The 18,428-nt window shown below is 50.5% G+C and overlaps 5 protein-coding genes across 5 annotated transcripts; 2 read left to right on the top strand and 3 right to left on the bottom strand.

Annotated features, from left to right (window-relative positions):
* Positions 1-47: 47 nt before the first annotated feature.
* Positions 48-2,654, bottom strand: Triagg1_2273 (CAZyme family GH3; the record flags this gene model as incomplete). Its single annotated transcript, XM_062896436.1, has 6 exons — positions 48-1,055; positions 1,122-1,463; positions 1,518-1,826; positions 1,891-1,963; positions 2,021-2,264; positions 2,318-2,654. The coding sequence occupies 6 exons, from the start codon at positions 2,652-2,654 to the stop codon at positions 48-50; spliced, it is 2,313 nt and encodes a 770-aa protein (XP_062758485.1).
* A 2,016-nt stretch (positions 2,655-4,670) lies between these two features.
* Triagg1_2272 (uncharacterized protein) lies at positions 4,671-5,832 on the top strand (the record flags this gene model as incomplete). Its single annotated transcript, XM_062896435.1, has 2 exons — positions 4,671-4,710; positions 4,904-5,832. The coding sequence occupies 2 exons, from the start codon at positions 4,671-4,673 to the stop codon at positions 5,830-5,832; spliced, it is 969 nt and encodes a 322-aa protein (XP_062758484.1).
* Positions 5,833-8,557: 2,725 nt separating this feature from the next.
* On the top strand, positions 8,558-10,402 carry Triagg1_2271 (uncharacterized protein; the record flags this gene model as incomplete). The annotated part of the gene is made up of 2 exons (XM_062896434.1): positions 8,558-10,256; positions 10,308-10,402. 2 exons carry the CDS (start codon positions 8,558-8,560, stop codon positions 10,400-10,402), a joined length of 1,794 nt encoding a protein of 597 aa, XP_062758483.1.
* A 986-nt stretch (positions 10,403-11,388) lies between these two features.
* Triagg1_2270 (uncharacterized protein) lies at positions 11,389-13,867 on the bottom strand (the record flags this gene model as incomplete). The annotated part of the gene is made up of 5 exons (XM_062896433.1): positions 11,389-11,718; positions 11,821-12,854; positions 12,932-13,495; positions 13,590-13,708; positions 13,803-13,867. 5 exons carry the CDS (start codon positions 13,865-13,867, stop codon positions 11,389-11,391), a joined length of 2,112 nt encoding a protein of 703 aa, XP_062758482.1.
* Positions 13,868-14,855: 988 nt separating this feature from the next.
* On the bottom strand, positions 14,856-17,744 carry Triagg1_2269 (uncharacterized protein; the record flags this gene model as incomplete). The annotated part of the gene is made up of 3 exons (XM_062896432.1): positions 14,856-14,873; positions 14,930-17,438; positions 17,737-17,744. 3 exons carry the CDS (start codon positions 17,742-17,744, stop codon positions 14,856-14,858), a joined length of 2,535 nt encoding a protein of 844 aa, XP_062758481.1.
* Positions 17,745-18,428: the final 684 nt, after the last annotated feature.

The following is an 18,428-nucleotide window of genomic DNA, read 5'->3' as shown; positions in this document are numbered from 1 at the left end:
TATGTCCACATAAGTCATTGATATACCTAGACACCTAGTAGGTAACCTCATGAAACGATGACTGTTACATTGCCCTGAAACTTCTCACTAGAGTTGCCCACAAGCACTGTGAATTCTCCAGGCTCAACAACGTACTGCATCTTGCGGTTCCAGAGACCCCAATCCTCCACTGCAAGGTCAATTTTGACAGTTGTAGATTTACCGGCCTTGACAGTCACTTTTTTGAAGCCCTTGAGCTGATAACGTGGTACCTCTACAGACGCCAGGACGTCCTTGACGTAAAGCTGGACAACCTCTGCACCATCTCGCTTTGATGTGTTTGTCACTTTTACAGAGACAGTTACGGTATCAGAAGCGGAAACGCGAGACTTGGAAACAGAAATGTCGGAGAATTTGAATTGACTGTACGAGAGGCCGTATCCGAATTCGTAGAGTGCCGTAGGATTCTCGAGAACATACGTGCTACCAAACACAATGGTGCCGTTATCATACACATGGCCCGGGTTGGGATAAGACCGCGCAGAGTTGAGGTAATCGTAATAGATGGGCAAAGTTCCAACATCATAAGGGAAGCTCACAGAGAGCTTGCCGGAAGGATTGACGTTGCCGTACAGAACGTCTGCAAGAGCGTACCCGCCCTGCTCAGACTGATAGAATTGCTGAACCAGAGCAGATGCCTCCTCTGATATCCACGGCTCCGTGATGGGCTTTCCGGAACTGTATACAACGATCGTAGGCTTTCCGGTGCCGATAATGGCCTTGACCAGACGAGGCATGGCGCCGACGAGGTTCAAGTTGCTCACGTCGATGTGCTCGCCAGTAGTCGCGTTAAAGCCACTCCAAAGCTCATTCTGGTCTCGCGACCAAGTCCCAACAACGACAATGGCGACATCTGATGCTTCGGCGGCGGCAATGGCTTCATCAAATCCGGATTCGTCGTTGGACCAGCGCTCGCATCCTTTGGCGTAAGCGACTTTGCCTTTGCTGACAGCATTGATACCATCGAGAGGGGTGACGCCTCGGGTCATTGCGGTGTGAATCACGTAGTCTCCGTACTGCCCCAGCATGCATCAGCCAACTATCTTCGAGTGAACCCAAAATGTCAACTCCAAAATACTCACGTTGACATAGCCATGAGCCATGGGGCCAATTACGGCGACATTCGCATCCTTCTTCAAGGGGAGAATATTTTCGTGATTCTCGAGGAGCACGATGCTCTCTGAGTCAAGCTGTCGGGCTATTTGTTTATGTTCCTCGGTGTTGATGTGTTTGAAGATGTCTTTGTCAGAAACGCCAGTAAAAGGCTTCTCAAAGAGTCCGATTGTGAATTTCGCGCGGAGCACGCGGGAAACGGCAGTATCCAAGATGTTCTCACTCAATTTTCCCGATTCGATCAGTTCAGGGATAGACTCGAAGCTATAATATCCACCACCCATCTCGACATCGTTGCCAGCAGGCAGAGCCTATGACTGTTAGTTCATCGTGATATATGAGACAGCGCAACATCTTCAGCGTACCTCTAGAGTGATACAATCGTTATCTTCAATTTCGCAGACATAAAAGGCATTGGCAAGGCGAGCAGTGCCACCAGCGTCGGAAGTAACAAAATATTTATAGCCCCATTCGCCTCGAAGAATGTCAGTAAGGACATCCGAGTTCGCAACAATCGGGACGCCATCGTATGAGTTGTAAGATGACATGATAGAAGTAGCACCGCTATCGATAATGGCTCTCTTAAACGGTGGAAGATACAGAGACCTTAATTCACGTTCACCTCCGTGCACCGGAGAAGTGTTGATGCCCTGCTCCGGTGATGCAAACGCAGCCTTTCGTTGAAGAATCAGCAATTGGTCGGTTTCCTTCAGGATAAACTAACAAAAGCTGGCTTACAAAATGCTTGATTGTTGCCGAGACGCCTTGTTCTTGAAGTCCTTTGGCAAAGCTGTATGCCATCTCTCCCGTCCTGGCGACACATGTTAGTACATGACCCAAAAAGCACACTATGCGCAAGAAGACGTACAAATAAGGGTCTTCGCTGAAACATTCCTCCACTCGGCCATATCTCAACTCTCGGGCAAGATCAGCTAGCGGAGCGAAAAGCTGGTTGACTCCAAGGGCTAGACTTTCCGTCGCAATAGCCCTCGCCATCTCCTCAACGAGTTCAGGATTAAATGAGCATGCCATGCCAATTGGGGAGTTGAAGATGGTCGCATTCAACCCCAAAAATCCGTGAAGGCCTTCGCTCTGGACAAAAGCGGGAATGCCTAGAAGGCGTTAAAGGGAGTCGGTCAGGTAATTCCAAAACACCAAGTCTAACCTAATTCTGTTTCTTTGGCCAGATAATCCTGTGCCAGTTGAGCTGCCTTTTTAACCGTCGTCATGTTGGTATAATAGCCCGTCCATACCGAGTTGGCCCGGTACTCCATGTTCCACTCGAGACCCGTTTTGTTGAACGTGCCGTATGTGAGATCGAGATAGTTGGACATGTCGCCTTGAATCAATTGAGCCATCTTTTCCTTGACAGACATGCGCTTGAGCAGATCTGATACTCTGTCATCAATTGAGGCATGAGGGTTCTTGTACAGTGGTTGATTTGCTGTAGCCTGGCCAACGGCCGCCAGGGCTGCAGTACAGAGGCATATGGACGATTTCATTGTAAACCTGGTGAAGAAGCAAAGAGGCCATCAATCAGAGGTGTAAACTTTGAATCCATGGGCAGGACTTCATGGGCTCAGGTGCAGACTACTTATCATCCTGGGTTCACGGGTAATTGTTGTCATCGCAGCTAGGCTGATGAGATGAGTTTAAGTATAGGCGTGAGTCTGCACTTTAACGTACATGATTGTAGTCATTTATCCGGAGGGGTTGGTTTTTGTCGGATTTTCCGCGAGGGAGCTCTATGCTGTTTTTCGTAATATCTGCGCAGCTGTGAGCGACTCTCCAGCACCTGGCTTTTGTGGTTAGCTCTAAGTTGTGGCTTCAGACAAATCATATTGTTCTGTTCTCCTCCACCGAACAAAGATCGGTAAAGAGAAATGACATGTTCTCAAAGATCCTGACAGCGTTAACCAAGGTAGTCGAGAATTTTGACGGAAGAGCGACATCCGTGTCGTTTGTTAGAGGCTAGTTTTTCGCCGGTATGTATCCCGGACTCCGCCTGCATTATCGGCACAGCTGAGAGTGGCCTTGAATGCTGCAAATAGCATGAAATCATATGAAGAGTGCCCAGATTCACATCCATAAACATGCTTTAGTTCCAACTGGCTGGCCAAAGAACTCCATTGTTGGTAGCATATAACCTGCGTGCATGTACCCCGGAGTGATTGGTATCCGCTGATTGGCGCGCGTATCTTTTAAGCTGCCGGGTCTTCTTTGACCTTCTGCCGGGGCAATCATTAACATGATGCAGTATACGATATGTCGCTCTCTTTCTATGAATGGCTGTGCGTGTAGGAGGCTATGAGTGCCTACTCCAGCTAAAGATACAAGTAGTATTCTTTATGTATGTATTGGTAGGTATAGAAGTTAGGACACACTCTGAATAGGTAAGGAGAGCACGTGTAGCTACAGGTATTCAGTACCCTGTATTGAATATTTGCTATACACCAACTCGATCTCAGACTGGAACCAAGTGCAAATTATCAGATTATAAAGATAGATAGTCATGGTAGCAGGTATTAGAGGAAGAGACAAACAGTGGCGGAGATTGTGGAAGTTGGGCCATAGTAGCGGATACAGGTAGAGAAATATAGCTACATGTATGTAGTAATAGCAGATACCAAAAAAAAAACTAAATAATAGCCTATTACCAAAGAGCCGGATATCTAGGTATTGCCTACTGGGTAGAAATGAATGCAAGGCCTCCCTTCGTATGTTGTTTCGACGCTTGAACCTCACGCAGTCACTAGGTTGCTGAATAGCTATTCCATTGATCAGTCCTCTAACCCGTTACGAACCAAGACAATCGTTTCGCCTCAACGGGAGATTAAAAGTGAAATTGATGTATCAATGGACTATAAAATGAAGCCTATATTACAGCCCTAGGAGTTTCATATGGCCAGGGCACTATTGGCCTTTGCCTCCCAAATGACTTCGCTTGCTACTGAGGAACACGGTTGGTCGGACTCGAATTTGCCCGGCTTACAGAGCCAGATATGGCTCACCAAGTTTGCGGCCATGAATATCAAATTGGATATCAAATATCGTCATTCATTAAAGGACAGAACTGTCAAGAATTGATTGTAAATGTACAAAACTATCATGGGGTGCCGTTGTCTTGCATATGATGTGCCGTGTTTTGATGGCACTTACATGTGAATTTAGGGCACCTCAGCTCAAAGACGCTACACTGTTTGAGGCTCGTAGCCCAACGGCCATTGCCAGGAGCTAGATGGAAAGTACCTCACACCCACGCCAAGTTGATATGCGCAAACAGGTATACCATATCCGTTATGCTGCTACGCCACAGTGCGCTAATTCGATTGTAAAGCGTTATGTTCTACCTAGTTAAATAGATGCAAGTTAATAAATAGCCAGCCCTTCCAAACGATGATCTCGAGCTTAGAAATACCAAAGCATATTTGTGAATTGACACAGCTATTCTTCTACAGGCAATCCAATTGATCAACCACAACGACTAATTCCATCAAGTGTCTCCGGCGAGACCAGAGATGGCGAACGAAGAGTGCTCATCTCAAGCTAGTATCGCCGGTAAGCCGCGCTCGAGGCAAAGAACCGTCAAGCCAGCCCCAGTTCTCGAAGTACCAGAGATAGAGGAAAACGCGCCGGAGAGAAAACGGATCCTTAATGTGCTAGCACAGCGCAGATACAGTCGGTGACCTCCTGGTGTTATACTAGAAGTAACACTGTCAGCGCCATGTCATTTGCTTACCCGTGAGCGTAGGAGAGAAGAAGCGTCTGCGACGACAAAAAGAGAGGAACAGAGAAAATGACGAAGAAAACAAAGAGGACAACAATGTTATAAGCGAATCACACGGCAATAATGATGGAGAAATTGACGCTGAAATCATCTCGACCTCTAGCCAGTCCCCCATTGCCGGAAGCCTGAACGAGATTGACCTTGGTTTGGCAGGATGGACTACGACCATGTTCAGCAACAACGTGGGCAGCGATTCGTCGATTCCATTTCTACTTTCAAGTACAGTAAACAGTTCAGATTTCTCATCTGCGTCAATCACAGGCTCTGGGGAGGGAGGGTTCATCTTCAGCAACAGCGAAAGACTGGATGGAAATTTGACGGATGTGATGCCACCAGCTTGGGACAGCACGTCTCCATCATCGTCTTCGGATGGAAGCTTTGCCGACAGCTATCTCTTACCTGTTCACGAACTCACTCTATTGCGGGCTGTATTGCGAATATCAGAGCGCATCGGCTGTGGCCAACAGGTTTGGAATCTGGAGGCCGTGTCTCCGTTCTCCCAGGGAATCGCCACACCAAGCGAGCAACTCCCCGCGGCATGGAAGCCCACTGCCTCTCAGCTCCTGGTCTCCCATCACCCGATGCTGGATTTCCTGCCGTGGCCGGAAGTTCGTGATAGAGTGATTCACATATTTTCGATGCCCGATGAGATGCGGCCGCCCAATGCGACCGGCCCGCTTGCCTTGGTCAACTTTGCGTATGACTTTGAGGATAATTCGGAGGGGATCCGTATCTATGGCGGTGATCCGTATGATCCGAATAGCTGGGAGGTGGGTCAGGTGTTGTTTGAACGATGGTGGTTTATATTTGACCGAGATGTCATTGAGAATAGCAACCGCTGGCGCCAACTGAGAGGAGCGCCGCCGCTGGCATTGAAGGGGACGCCATCTTGAGAGGGGCGTATTTCCTCAAGGTGAATCCGGACTCGACACACCGCTTATCCTTGACTCTCTTTTTGAAACGGCCGAGATGAGACTTTGAGGAAGAGAGTCCCGGGCCTGTACATATCGTTGGCGAGGAACATGACAGCTCACTCTGTGTGAGACCGAGGATGACCAGCCAGCTTCGGCCACTTGTTTAGATGCAGAGGCCCGAAGCTAATCTGAGCTAGTATCACCTGCTAACGCACGTTGTGAGCTATCCTAGCAGTCTATATAAGACGGCAATCAAACGGGTGCTTGCATTAGACATGAGGGGAATGAGAGAGGAGGCATAAAGTCAGACAAGGCGCTCAGGATGTACAAGTATAGCAGCTATGGGATATGTGTCGAGATATATCACTGCGAATCCGCGTGGAGTCTCGTCTCAAGAATAAGATCCACACTACTCCGTACACTGTCCTCGGTACTGGCAGCAACGAAGCCTGTTCGGTGAATTCTGTCGGCGCAATTCGGGGTAGCATCGCGGATTACTTAGACGCACACACGCACACCGCTGTGGGCTTACACGGGCCAGTGCCAGCAGGGTTGGTTGGTTGCTTCAAACTACTACAGCAATACAGGTATCAAAGCATTTCCCAAGTTTGAACTTGAAAATAAGCTACCTATCTAGGTTTCACATAGTAGTGCAAAGAATCCACCGAGGCACAAGCAGGTGGCCGGCTACTGTGTATGCAGTGTAGGATGAGTTGAAGAGATGACGCCCACAGTGTTTATATGTCCATAAACTGTATAAGTTATGGCAATGCTCCCATTTTGACTTTGATTACCTGCGGGAAGCTCTGATAAACTACCTCGGTGTTGCCTTGATTCAACTTTAAATCTGACAGCTGGACCCTTGATTTCGTCATTGGCGTCGTAATTTGAGTAGATTGATCTGGCCTTTGTAGATTTCGAATGTAAATAGGATCATGGCCTAGCACTTTGTAACAAAGCAAACGAGTATGACAATGGGTAGTATCAAAGCACAGTGTGTTATTCATACGGAGCCATGGGAACGAAAGTGCGGGTGAGATGCTGTCAGACGAGGAGAAAGTAGAGTGGATGTACCGGGAACCTCCACATGCGACTTTTACGACAGCGGGGGAGGGGTGCTCAACAAATTGATGAATGAAATGAATCACATGGAAACAACTGGATTGACTGACTCTAGTAGATGGAAACGTCGATTAGGCTAATCTATACCTATAGTAGTAGTTGCTTGTTTGCTTTGAATGAGAAAGATTCTTGTTTCAGTTTCCCTCGATTGCTGTCGTTCGGGTTTGTTTGCCGGTACGTTATGCCATCTTGTAATCAATCCATCCATCAATCAATCAATCGGCTCACCATCGCTAGACTCGGAGATATTCCCCATGTGGAAGAACAAGACAGCGGCGTCGTACTCGCAGATGGTCAGCAAAAAATCCCACGGGGGACTGACTCTGTTAATTGACTCTGTTTGCTATTTTCCATGTCCCACAAGTAGCTGCAGATACTGCAAGGAAGATACACACTTGGTAAGTGGTTCATATAGACCAGTAAGACTCGGTTTATATACGAGTACGAGCAGCTGTACCACGTATAAGAGTTGCGCGCTCAACAATCCATCCATTCATTTGCTCTTTTTTGTATGCTGTATCCCATTTTTTCGCGGCCCCGGAGCGTACAGGGTACAGATCCTTGCGCCGCTTTGCAGGCTCCGTGCATGTATTCCTACCTTGGCACATCTTACATGCGCAACGCAAAGGGCATGCGTCTTGCATCCCTGGCCATCATCAGCGAATGCTACTTGCCATCTATAGATGCTTCTCGAAATTCTGTGTCACCTCTGTGGACTTCTTTCCGTGAATTCATACTGTAGAATATGATGGCTTGCAGCTGGTATCACTCACTGCATGCCCCGGTTGCTGTTAGGTACTGTACGGCTGCAGAGGACAAGGACAAAGACAAGGACAGAAGGACAAAAGCGGACACCTGGCGAGTACCCTGCAAGTACCCTGTACCTCACCATTCCCAACTCGGCGGGCGGTGACCCGCAACTGGCCCAATCACAGCCCCTCCAGAATTCGGAGAGCGCCAGCCCCAGGTCGGTCGCATCTGTCATTCATTGTTCCGCATACAAATTTCGGCCATATTCTTTTCATCGCCGTTTTACTTTAACTTGTGACTCTCCCCCCCTCTCTTTGATTTGTTTGCACCTTTTCCTCTTGTTATTCTCGATCCTCTCCTCTATTTCTCCCTTCTTCTTCTCCCTTCCTCCTCTCATCTCTTGCCGCTTTCTTCTCTCCTGCGAGTGAATCGCTCGAATCCATCCTCGACAGATTTGCGACCCGCACTCGGCGGACTGTCGGCGGCGTTGGACGAAATTAGTCTGGCTTGCGAATAATCGTTACGATCGCTGTCGGTTCGACTTTGCCGCTTCTTTGCAGCATTTATCAGTCGAAGCGGCGCAACCAAACGCTCCAATTCGCTCATTCTCGTCCTTTCGGCAGTCTCCTGTCTGTGGTGGGTTGATCCGCGTGGCCAACCTCTGTCGGACTCTGTCCTTGCTGACTCTTCGCTCTTCGACGGCAATAGGAACTTGTTGCGCACGAGCAATTAAATTGACTCTTCGCCGCTCGCACCGTCAATCTGCTTGTCGTCTCTTGCCCTTTCCTGCTGATCCTGTTAGCACTGTCTTGCTCCTTGCTGCTCGCCCAACATGCACATCAAGAGTTTAGTCGCCGAGACGGAGAAGTCCAAGGCCCCGTCCTTCTCCTTCGAGTACTTCCCTCCGAAGACGGCCCAGGGTGTTCAGAATCTTTACGATCGTATGGACCGCATGAACAACTTTGGACCCAAGTTCATCGACATCACATGGGGTGCCGGTGGTGGCATCGCAGAGCTGACCTGTGAAATGGTCGTTCAGGCTCAGGCGGTCTATGGCCTCGAGACCTGCATGCACCTTACCTGCACCGACATGGGACTTGAAAAGGTCAATGACGCCCTGCAAAAGGCGTACAAGGCTGGATGCACCAACATCCTTGCCCTCCGTGGCGACCCTCCCCGTGACCAAGAATCGTGGACTGCTGCGGATGGAAACTTCCAGTATGCTCGCGATCTAGTCAAGCACATCCGTGACACATATGGCGACCACTTCGACATTGGCGTTGCCGGCTACCCCGAGGGCTGCGACGACAACAAGGATGAGGAATCGCTGCTTGACCATCTCAAGGAGAAAGTGGACATGGGAGCCGGCTTTATTGTCACCCAGATGTTCTACGACGCGGACAACTTTATCCGATGGGTTGGCAAGGTCCGCGAACGCGGCATCACCATCCCCATCCTGCCCGGAATCATGCCCATTGCCACGTATGCTAGTTTCCTCCGTCGTGCTAAACACATGCAGTGCAGGGTCCCTCCGGACTGGATGGCCAAGCTCGAGCCGGTCAAGAACGACGACGTGGCCGTGCGCGAGATTGGCAAGACTTTGGTTGCCGAGCTGTGCAGGAAGCTCCTTGCCAATGGCATTCACCATCTTCACTTTTACACCATGAACCTTGCTCAGGCCACTCGCATGGTCCTTGACGAGCTTAACTGGACTCCTTCGGCCGAAAACCCTCTCAAGCAAGCCCTCCCCTGGAAGCAGTCCAAAGGCTTCGGCCGACGCGATGAGGACGTGCGCCCCATTTTCTGGCGCAACCGCAACAAGTCCTATGTTATTCGTACTCAGGACTGGGACGAGTTCCCCAACGGTCGATGGGGTGACTCTCGCTCGCCCGCTTTCGGAGAGCTCGACGCCTATGGCATTGGCTTGACTGGCACCAACGAGCAGAACCGCAAGAAATGGGGCGAGCCCGCGTCGATCCAGGATATTGCCAACACGTTTGTCCAGTACCTTGAGAAGAAGCTCGAGACCTTGCCCTGGAGTGAGTCAGGCCTTTCCGCCGAAGCTGATCCCATCAAGGACGACCTCGTAGCTCTCAACAAGCGAGGCCTCCTCACCATCAACTCTCAGCCTGCGGTGGACGGCGCCAAGTCCAACCATCCTGTTCACGGCTGGGGACCTTCAAACGGCTACGTCTACCAAAAGGCCTACCTCGAGCTGTTGATGCCCCCTTACCTCTTGGAGGAGATGATCAGCCGCCTTGACGACTTCCCCAACTTGACCTACTATGCTGTCACCAAGAACGGGGAGCTCAGGTCCAATGCGCCTTCAGACGGCCCCAACGCTGTCACCTGGGGAGTTTTCCCTGGCAAGGAGATTGTGCAGCCTACCATTGTTGAGTCCGTCAGCTTCCTGGCCTGGAGAGATGAGGCTTTCCGATTGGGCGTCGACTGGGCTCGTTGTTTCGATGCCAACACGCCTAGCCGCGCGCTGATCGAGGGAATCATGAATGATTGGTATCTCGTTAACATTGGTGAGTTTCTTAACGCCTTGTTTCTTTTCCTAGTAGACTAACGATGTCTAGTGAACAATGATTTCCGCGAGAACAGCACCATTTTCGGGTTCCTCGAAGGCCTTGAAGTCAAAGACCTCGCCGTCCCTGCCACTGGCACGGCTTAGTTTGACTTGACATGGTTTTTCCAAGGGAGTGAAAGTCTTGTTGTGGGTTAACCAATCCGCACTTCTGAGTATTGATTCCTTTATCCCAACTATGGCTTCAATTACCCCCCCTTTTCCTTTTTATTCTATTCATATTTTATTTCTCGCTTCATCTTATCTCGGCGCGGATGATTAAAAAAAAAGCGGCGTTTCTTTTGCACAGAGGCGAAGCCGGTGTCTTTTTCAACAAAAAGCCACACCGGTAGCAAAATTCATGAACAACGGGGATTTTTATCTTTTAACCCGGGGCGGCGGGCGCAACGGGACATCTGGGTTAAATGGTCGAGTTTCGATCCATTTTGGGCATTTTGCTGGTGGTTTTTTTTTTCCACAACAGAAAGTGGAAAAAGAGAAAAGGACAAAAAAAAGATTGGGCACAGAAAATTGGCATGGAGCCCCGGTTCTACTTTGGAATTGCATATTATATATCTCAACGATACCCCCGCCTGCGGACCTTTTTTTTTTTTTTTTTTTTTTTTTTGGTTTTTTTTTTTTTTTTCCTTTGTTGGTTTGTTATGAGGAGTAGAGATAGAGACTGGCATGAGAGGAGTGTGGAGAGAGAGGGGAGATTGAAGCAGTCGAAAACTGGGGATGTCGCTGAAAACAAAGTTGTTGGTGAAGTGGCATGGTATGATGGGACATACATACTTGCATGAACATCTATATAAGTATGCACTATATACACTACGAGTATATATATACCTTTTCACCATATGATAAGTCTCTGTGAGCAAAACCCTTGCAAGCAAGTCTGTGGGCAATGATTCTTGTATATTCATGACATCTCATTCATTACGCTTGGAAGGTTTATCCTTTCCAATGGCCTTGCATCCATGATTTGTATCCATCTGTTTTCCGTGTATATATCTGTCTTGCGCTGAATCCATCAGGTTCGCGCCAACTTATCAAATTATTCATCTTTTCTTCCTTACTCCATCCAACCCCCATCATTCAACCCAACCCTCCTCAACCCCGACTTCATAGTCCATATCCACCTGCCGCTCCCGCATATGCTCCTCCGGCAAGCCCTCGTCCGCATTCCCCTCCTCATCATTCAACCCTGCCATGGCATCTCCATCCTCAACATCCTCGTTCTTCTTGGAGGACCCCACGGGTGGCAACGGGGTGTTGATCCAGGAGAGTTCGAGCGTGCCGCTAACACCAGGTAGCTCTTTGCCGTGCAAGCTGTAATAAAATTTCTCGGCTGTTTTACGATCTTGGAAAGACACGTGTGTGACGGAGGCGGTGGTCTCTACAGATTCGAATTCTCCCAGGTTCTAAACGTATAATCAGTTAGTCTTGCCGTTTTCATACCATGTCCCGCAGATGAGTCGCTGAAAAGCTTGTTGCATCGGGAGGGGTTCATCAAATTCACTTACCAAGAGGAAATGTCGAAGAGCTTCGTCTTTATCTGCGGGAGTAAAATCAACACCAGTGACGGCTAGCTTCCTCGGCCGATTATCCAGCGAGTACTGCGCGTAGGCTGCGTGTCTTCCCGCCTGACCTCTGAATGAACCACGGCCTCGAGGTGCAAAACCTCGATCGCTACCTCGTCCACCACGCCCTCTATATCCGCGGCCTCGTGAGCTGTAGCCGCTTCCATCTTCTGCGGCATCCGGGTCGATGCCGAGAATCTTGGCTTCCTGCTCTAATGCCGCCAGCTGAGCACGTAGCATATCCGTCGATGATGAAGACCCCGTGGCTTTGGCATCTGCGGTCGCGCCACTCTTCTCTGCCAGCCTCGCTTTCAGTCTCTCGCTTTCTTCCCTGTGTCTTGCTAGTAGCTCCTGCTGTTGCTTTTCCAACTCTTGTCGCTGTCGCTCTAGATCTGTTCTCTTTGCTTCTCTCTCCTGGTACTGCTTTTGCGCTTCTTCTTGCTTCCGTTGAAATTCTTCCATATCAATCTCAGCCTCAGCTTCTGCTGGTGCAGCAGATCCGTCGCCATCAATTTTAGAGAGCACACCATCTCCATTCCCTGCTGCCGAGAATGGTGCTTTGACGCCCTCTTCCTTGTACCAAAATACCTTGACAAATCGGTTGTCAAAAATGACTTTTGGCGACCGGTATGCAGCATTGGCTGACGCCCACTTTTCATATTTCACAATGGCCAGGTGCTTGTACGGCTGCATCGAGACCTCAACCACTTCGCCAAATTGTGAAAAGAACGCCCGCACCTCGTTTTCATCGAAATGATCCTCGGGGATGTTTTCCACGACGATAGTACTCTTAGTACGATCGTTAAGAGGACCTTCTGCCGAAAAGGGGGCTCGCGCACCCCCTTTCTTCCCTCCGCGGCCTCCGCGGCCACCACGACTGCCACGACCTCGACCACGGCCCATCATATCCATAGGGAACGAGTAAGGGTTTGCGGCATGACCTGACATGCCAAGTACAGCATTGCTGGGATCGTATTCTGAAAAGGAAAGCTCATGTTAGTCTGCATATCTGATAGGTCTCGATGCTCAGTTAGTATAATCTCGCGATGCGTACCTTCAATTCCAGAAAACATGGGGGGAACATAGACGGAAGTGTTGCCGTGATCATACATGCACTGATTTCCACGAGAACAGTATCCCTTGGTATCAAAGTCTCGGCAACGCCCTCTCCGCCGCTGCGAGTTCCTTCCACCGCCAACAGGAGGCATCTGAGCCATGAATTCGGCCATGCCAGGGTACGGAAGTCCCATAGCCTGCATCTGCATGATTGTCTCAAGTGCACTCTTGGGATCAAAGTGCTTCATGCCCGGCATGGAATCCACAGACACGTAACCACCCATTGTCGGGTCGTCCATCCTCCCATGGTTCGAGCCTCGCCGGGGCTGTTTGTGTCCCCTGCCATACGTCGCCTGTCCCTCGTATTCCATATCATCTGCCAACCCTCGTTTCCTTGAGGCACCTTGATGCGGCGCAGTGCTCTGTACGCCCGAAAACGCAGGAAGGGGAGGAGCTCCAGCGCCAATGGCACCGGTGGCAGGTTTTGGAGGCGGCGGAGCACCTGGTCGATATGACTTGTACGCGATCGCTTGGAAAACATCGTCGAGGAAAGCCTTTGAATCTAAAGCGCATGAAAACCAAGAGGATAAACGAGTCAGCATGCCATGTCCCCCCATCTGCAACCAATCTCCACCGCCAGCGCGTCTCAAACGAACCTTCGGTCAAAAAGTCGGGAATCTCAGCTTCGCAAAGCTGCCGCACCGACTGGGCATCGCCATCGTGTTTCAGCAAAGCAATGACATAGTCGGCAAGCACATCAGAATCTGCATCGGACCTATGCAAGGAAGAAAGGAGAAAGTCAGCGTTGCAACAGCAAGACGGCTGCCAAGAGGGAGCGTCGCGCATCCCCCGGCTGCGGGCAGACAAACGTGTTTTCGATGCGCTTGACAATCCACGTCTTCAACAGCGGCGCATCTTCCTCCGGGAACAGCATCGTTCGGGTATGGAGTGGGAAAGGGAAACCAAGGAGAAGAAGAACAAGAAAAATAAATGATCAATGAATCATGGAGGAGATATAAAATCGTAATTGGGATAAACCCGGCGTTGTGTGTAAGGGAAAAGAAGGACAATCGAGCCAAGGGCTCTTCTTTTTCGTTTCTTCTCACGTCTGATGGCGAAGGAAAAAAGAGGTTGGAAGGATGGATTCTGATTTGGCACAGTTGCAAGGCGAGGCTGCGCCTGACGATGGCCGAGGGAAGGTGCTCAGTGGCTTTTAAAGTGGAGACTTGGCATTTATGATTTGACTCGGCAGTTCAGCTCAAAAAAAGTTACCTCAAGGTACCCAGTTAAGCTTCTGATAAAATTCATGAGCTCTTCAAGTTTGACACCCGTAATGTTGTTTTAAGTTTATTGCGGATGAAGATGTTTTAACAAAATCAAACTGTATTTCTACTTGGGCGCTTATCGAGTCTGTTCAGAGCCGACTATATCCGCCGCACAATGCTGCTGAAGCTCATGAAGCTCTCCTGGACAAAGCATGGTTAACCTAGGTATGATGATATATGGATTGTCTCCTCCAAAAAAAGGAAAGAAAAAGAAAGAGAGAAAATCAAGTTGGCCACAGAAAAGTAACAGCTCAAGTCTACGCATTAATCACATCATGGGCACGTGCAATTACTTTTTGAAAGTTCTCATAAATTTCATTCATCCGACTCCATCGGCATAACTACATGCATGAAAGCCGCCAAGTGAGGCGTCCCTTAATTATAGCCTCAACGAGTATTCCCTTTTTTTTTCGACGGGGTGGTATTTTTTTTCTTCTTTCATCAAACAACCGTAACCGTCCATCTACTATTCAGATCAGCAGGGCGGCGAGCCCTCTGGGATACGAGTAGTGGCCCTTAATTTTTGCTACCAGTTGGCTGACGTGTTGTGCCCATTTCGACACGAATCGTAATTCTATCGGCAAATCAGGGAGCCGTTTACAGCTTATCATAGTACTAGAAGATATGTTAGCATCGGAGTATGAGACAGACGAGTTTGGATAATAACTTACGTTCTCAACGCCGGGAACCTCAACCTTGATACCCTTGCGCTTACGCATATCGGTAACAATGGTACCAACCTTGGAGGTGGCATCGAGAGGAGAGCCACCGGGCAGGACCTGGTAGTGGGAGAAGACGGACTGGGGGAAGGCCTGGCCGGAGGTGGCTTGACGCAGATCAGCGTTGAAGCCGAAGGACTCCAGGACGGGCAGGTAGGCCTTGATGTTGAAGAGAGGAGTACCAGGACGCTGCTCCTCGTTGAAGACGTGACCACGTCTGCGGGTCAGGACACCATAGACACCACCCATGGCAGTCTCGGGGACCTGAATCTCGACCAAGAAGATGGGCTCCTGCAGAGCAGGCTCAGCCAGCAGAGCAGAGGCATACAGGACACGACGAGCAGTGGGGATGATCTGACCACCACCACGGTGGATAGCATCAGCGTGCAGGGTAACATCAAGGATGTTGAAGCGGATAGCACGCATGGGCTCCTCAGCAATGGGACCCTCACGGGAAGCCCACTGGAAACCGGAGACGACGGAGTCCTTGATTTCGTTGAGGTACTGGACGGCCTTGGTCTGGTCAACCAGCAAGTTGGCACCAGTGCCATCGGGACCGAAGGTCCAGATCTTTCGGGCATCGGTGACATCCCAGCCGAAGTCGTCAGCCAGGACACGGGCACGAGCCTTGAAATCGTCACGGGGGGCGACCTTGCCGGCCTCGATGGCGTTGGCGAGCTCCTCGTCCATGGGCTCAGCAACCATGTAGAGACGGTTGTGCTTGTTGGGGGACTTGGACAGAGCAGTGATGCTGGACTTGCCCTGGACAGTCTCACGGTACTGGACGACGGGGTCGGAGATGATGAGGGGAACACCAGCGTGGTCGTTCTCGAGATCGTTCAAGCAAATCTCGAGATGCAGCTCACCGGCACCGGCAACGACGTGCTCACCGGACTCGGAGGTGCTGATGAGGACGCAAGGGTCGGACTTGGACAGACGCTTGAGACCCTCGACCAGCTTGGGCAGATCCTGGGCGTTCTTGACCTGGACGGAGCGTCGGACGACGGGGGAGACGGAGAACTTCATGACCTTGAGGTTGTGGGCAGTCTCGCTGGTGGTCAGGGTACCAGACTTGAGCAGGAACTGATCGATACCGACCAGACCGACAATGTTACCGGCAGGCATGTCGTCAATGGGCTCGACCTTGCCGCCCATCATGAGAACGGTACGCTGGATGGCCTTGACGAAGAGATCATCCTTCTTGCCAGGCAGGTAGTTGGGGCCCTGGATGCGGACCTTGAGACCGGAGCGGACAACACCGGAGAAGACACGACCGAAGGCGTAGAATCGGCCCTTGTCGGAGGTAGGAACCATCTTGGAGACGTAGAGCATGAGAGGGCCCTTGGGGTCGCAGTCACGGATACCAATAGCAGCCTCGTCGTCCATGGGACCCTCGTAGAGGGTCTCGACACGGTAGCGCTGGGCAGTGACGGGGGAGGGGAGGTGGAGGATCATCATCTCCAGCAGAGAGTCAGCAGCGGGCAGGAAAGTGCGCATGACGGCCTTGAGCAGCTGCTTGCCCTCCTTCTGCTTGTCCTCGGGGCTCAGGTTGAGCTGGAGCTTGTCGAGCAGGGTGGCGATCTCGTCCTTCTTGAAGTTCATGACGGCAGCGAAGATCTTGAAGATGGGGTCGAGGATGAACTGGTTGAAGGCACGCTCGAGCTGCTTACCCTCATAGGTGCCGGACTTGGTCCACTTCTTGGTGTGGGGGTTGAAGTAGTTGTCACCCCAGAGACGCTCCATCATCTTGTTCTTGTCAACACCAAACTTCTTGGCGTAACGGACGGCGAACTGGCGGACGGTGAAGGCCCAGCCGTGCAGACCGGAACCGAAGGCAATGGTTCCCTTGTAGGGGTAGACCTGGAGGTCACCGAGGGTCTTGTCGAGGTAAGTGGAGATGATGACGTTGACGGACTCGATGGTACGAGAGAAGGACTGGTACAGGTCCTCCTTGGAGATCTGAAGCTCGAGAAGAGCCCGGTCGACCTTGTTGATGATGACAACGGGCTTGATGCGCTCACCAAGAGCCTGTCGGAGCACAGTCTCGGTCTGGACGCAGACACCCTCGACGGTGTCGACGACGACAAGGGCACCGTCAGTGACACGGAGAGCGGCAGTGACTTCGGATGAGAAGTCAACGTGACCGGGGGAGTCGATCAGGTTGATCAAGAAATCACGGCCGTCGGTCTTCTGGCCAACAATGTCCTTGATGTCCTCCTCATCCTCGAGCTGACCGTACAGGGAGATGGCAGTGGACTTGATGGTAATACCACGCTCCTGCTCGTCGGCACGAGTATCTGTTGCTCGAGCTTCACCAGCCTTTGCGGTGGAAATGATACCAGCCTTGGCCAACAGGGAGTCGGTCAGGGTAGACTTGCCGTGATCGACGTGGGCAATGACGGACATGTTTCGGACATTGGTGGGCTTGTCCATCAACGCCCGGATCTCGTCGACTGTGAAGCTATCATGGTGAAGGCCACGGTCAGCAACATGGATCTAACAAGTGCTTAACTCCGAGCAAGGAAGGGGAAGCTGGCATAGCAGCGGGATAGTAACAGTTTGTGTGTATATGTGGTGAAAAAAAAATGAAAAAAAAAAAAAAATCGCTGGCAGCGGCATAGTTGTGAGCCCCTCCAGACAGGACAGGAGAGGGATGCTTCACCACACCAGCCAAAGACCAATGCCGAGAAGCAAAGAGGGGAGAGGGACGACGATGAAGCTCAAAGCTAAATGGGACAGATGCAGCAGAATGAACTTACTTCACCATCTTGGCGGTATTGAGGCTCGGAGCCTACAAAAAAAATTGAATGTGGTTTTTTTTGGTGTGTAGGAGGGAAGAAAGGAAGAAAAGAGCAAAGCGGGGTTGAAGAATTTGACCCCGCGCTTTATGCTCAAGCGAACTAAATGCTGCTACTGCTGCGTAAGCACAAGCTTGTGCCTAGAGGGAGCGAATAGCAAAGGGGAGACACGGGAGTGATGGAGAGGGAAACAGCGAATCGATCACTGCTGCTCTGCAAGAAGTGTCGGGTTTGACGGGGAAAAGGTAGGAAGAGGGTGGGTTGGGATTTAAGAAGGGGGAGGGAGAGGAAAATATTTGGTGCGAGGAAGCAGAATTGGGCGCTTGCGACTCACAAGGTTTAGGTGAGGCATGACTATGACTAGCACGGGCAGCTTGGGCTTAGCGGGCGTTTTACTGGACAGCTGTGAATCCACTCGGCGAGAAAAAAGAGGAAGAAAAAAAAGAGGATCAGTGCAAGAATGAAACAAATAGAAAGATAAATAGAAAAAATAAATTAAAAACTGGTCCCTAGGACGAGGTTCCTGCTATGTACCGTCGATTTTTTCTCTCTTTGCCTCTCTCTGGTGGGGAGACAAAAGGGCACGAGGTGGTAACATGCCATGGCACGATTGGAGTGTCCGAGTGGGCACAGCAGCAAAGCGGGCATCGATG

Source organism: Trichoderma aggressivum (genome assembly GCF_033847375.1).
Source record: "Trichoderma aggressivum f. europaeum strain CBS 100526 chromosome Unknown scaffold_006, whole genome shotgun sequence".
In the NCBI taxonomy this organism is placed as follows: domain Eukaryota; kingdom Fungi; phylum Ascomycota; class Sordariomycetes; order Hypocreales; family Hypocreaceae; genus Trichoderma; species Trichoderma aggressivum.
This window is presented reverse-complemented; position numbering and strand designations above follow the sequence as displayed.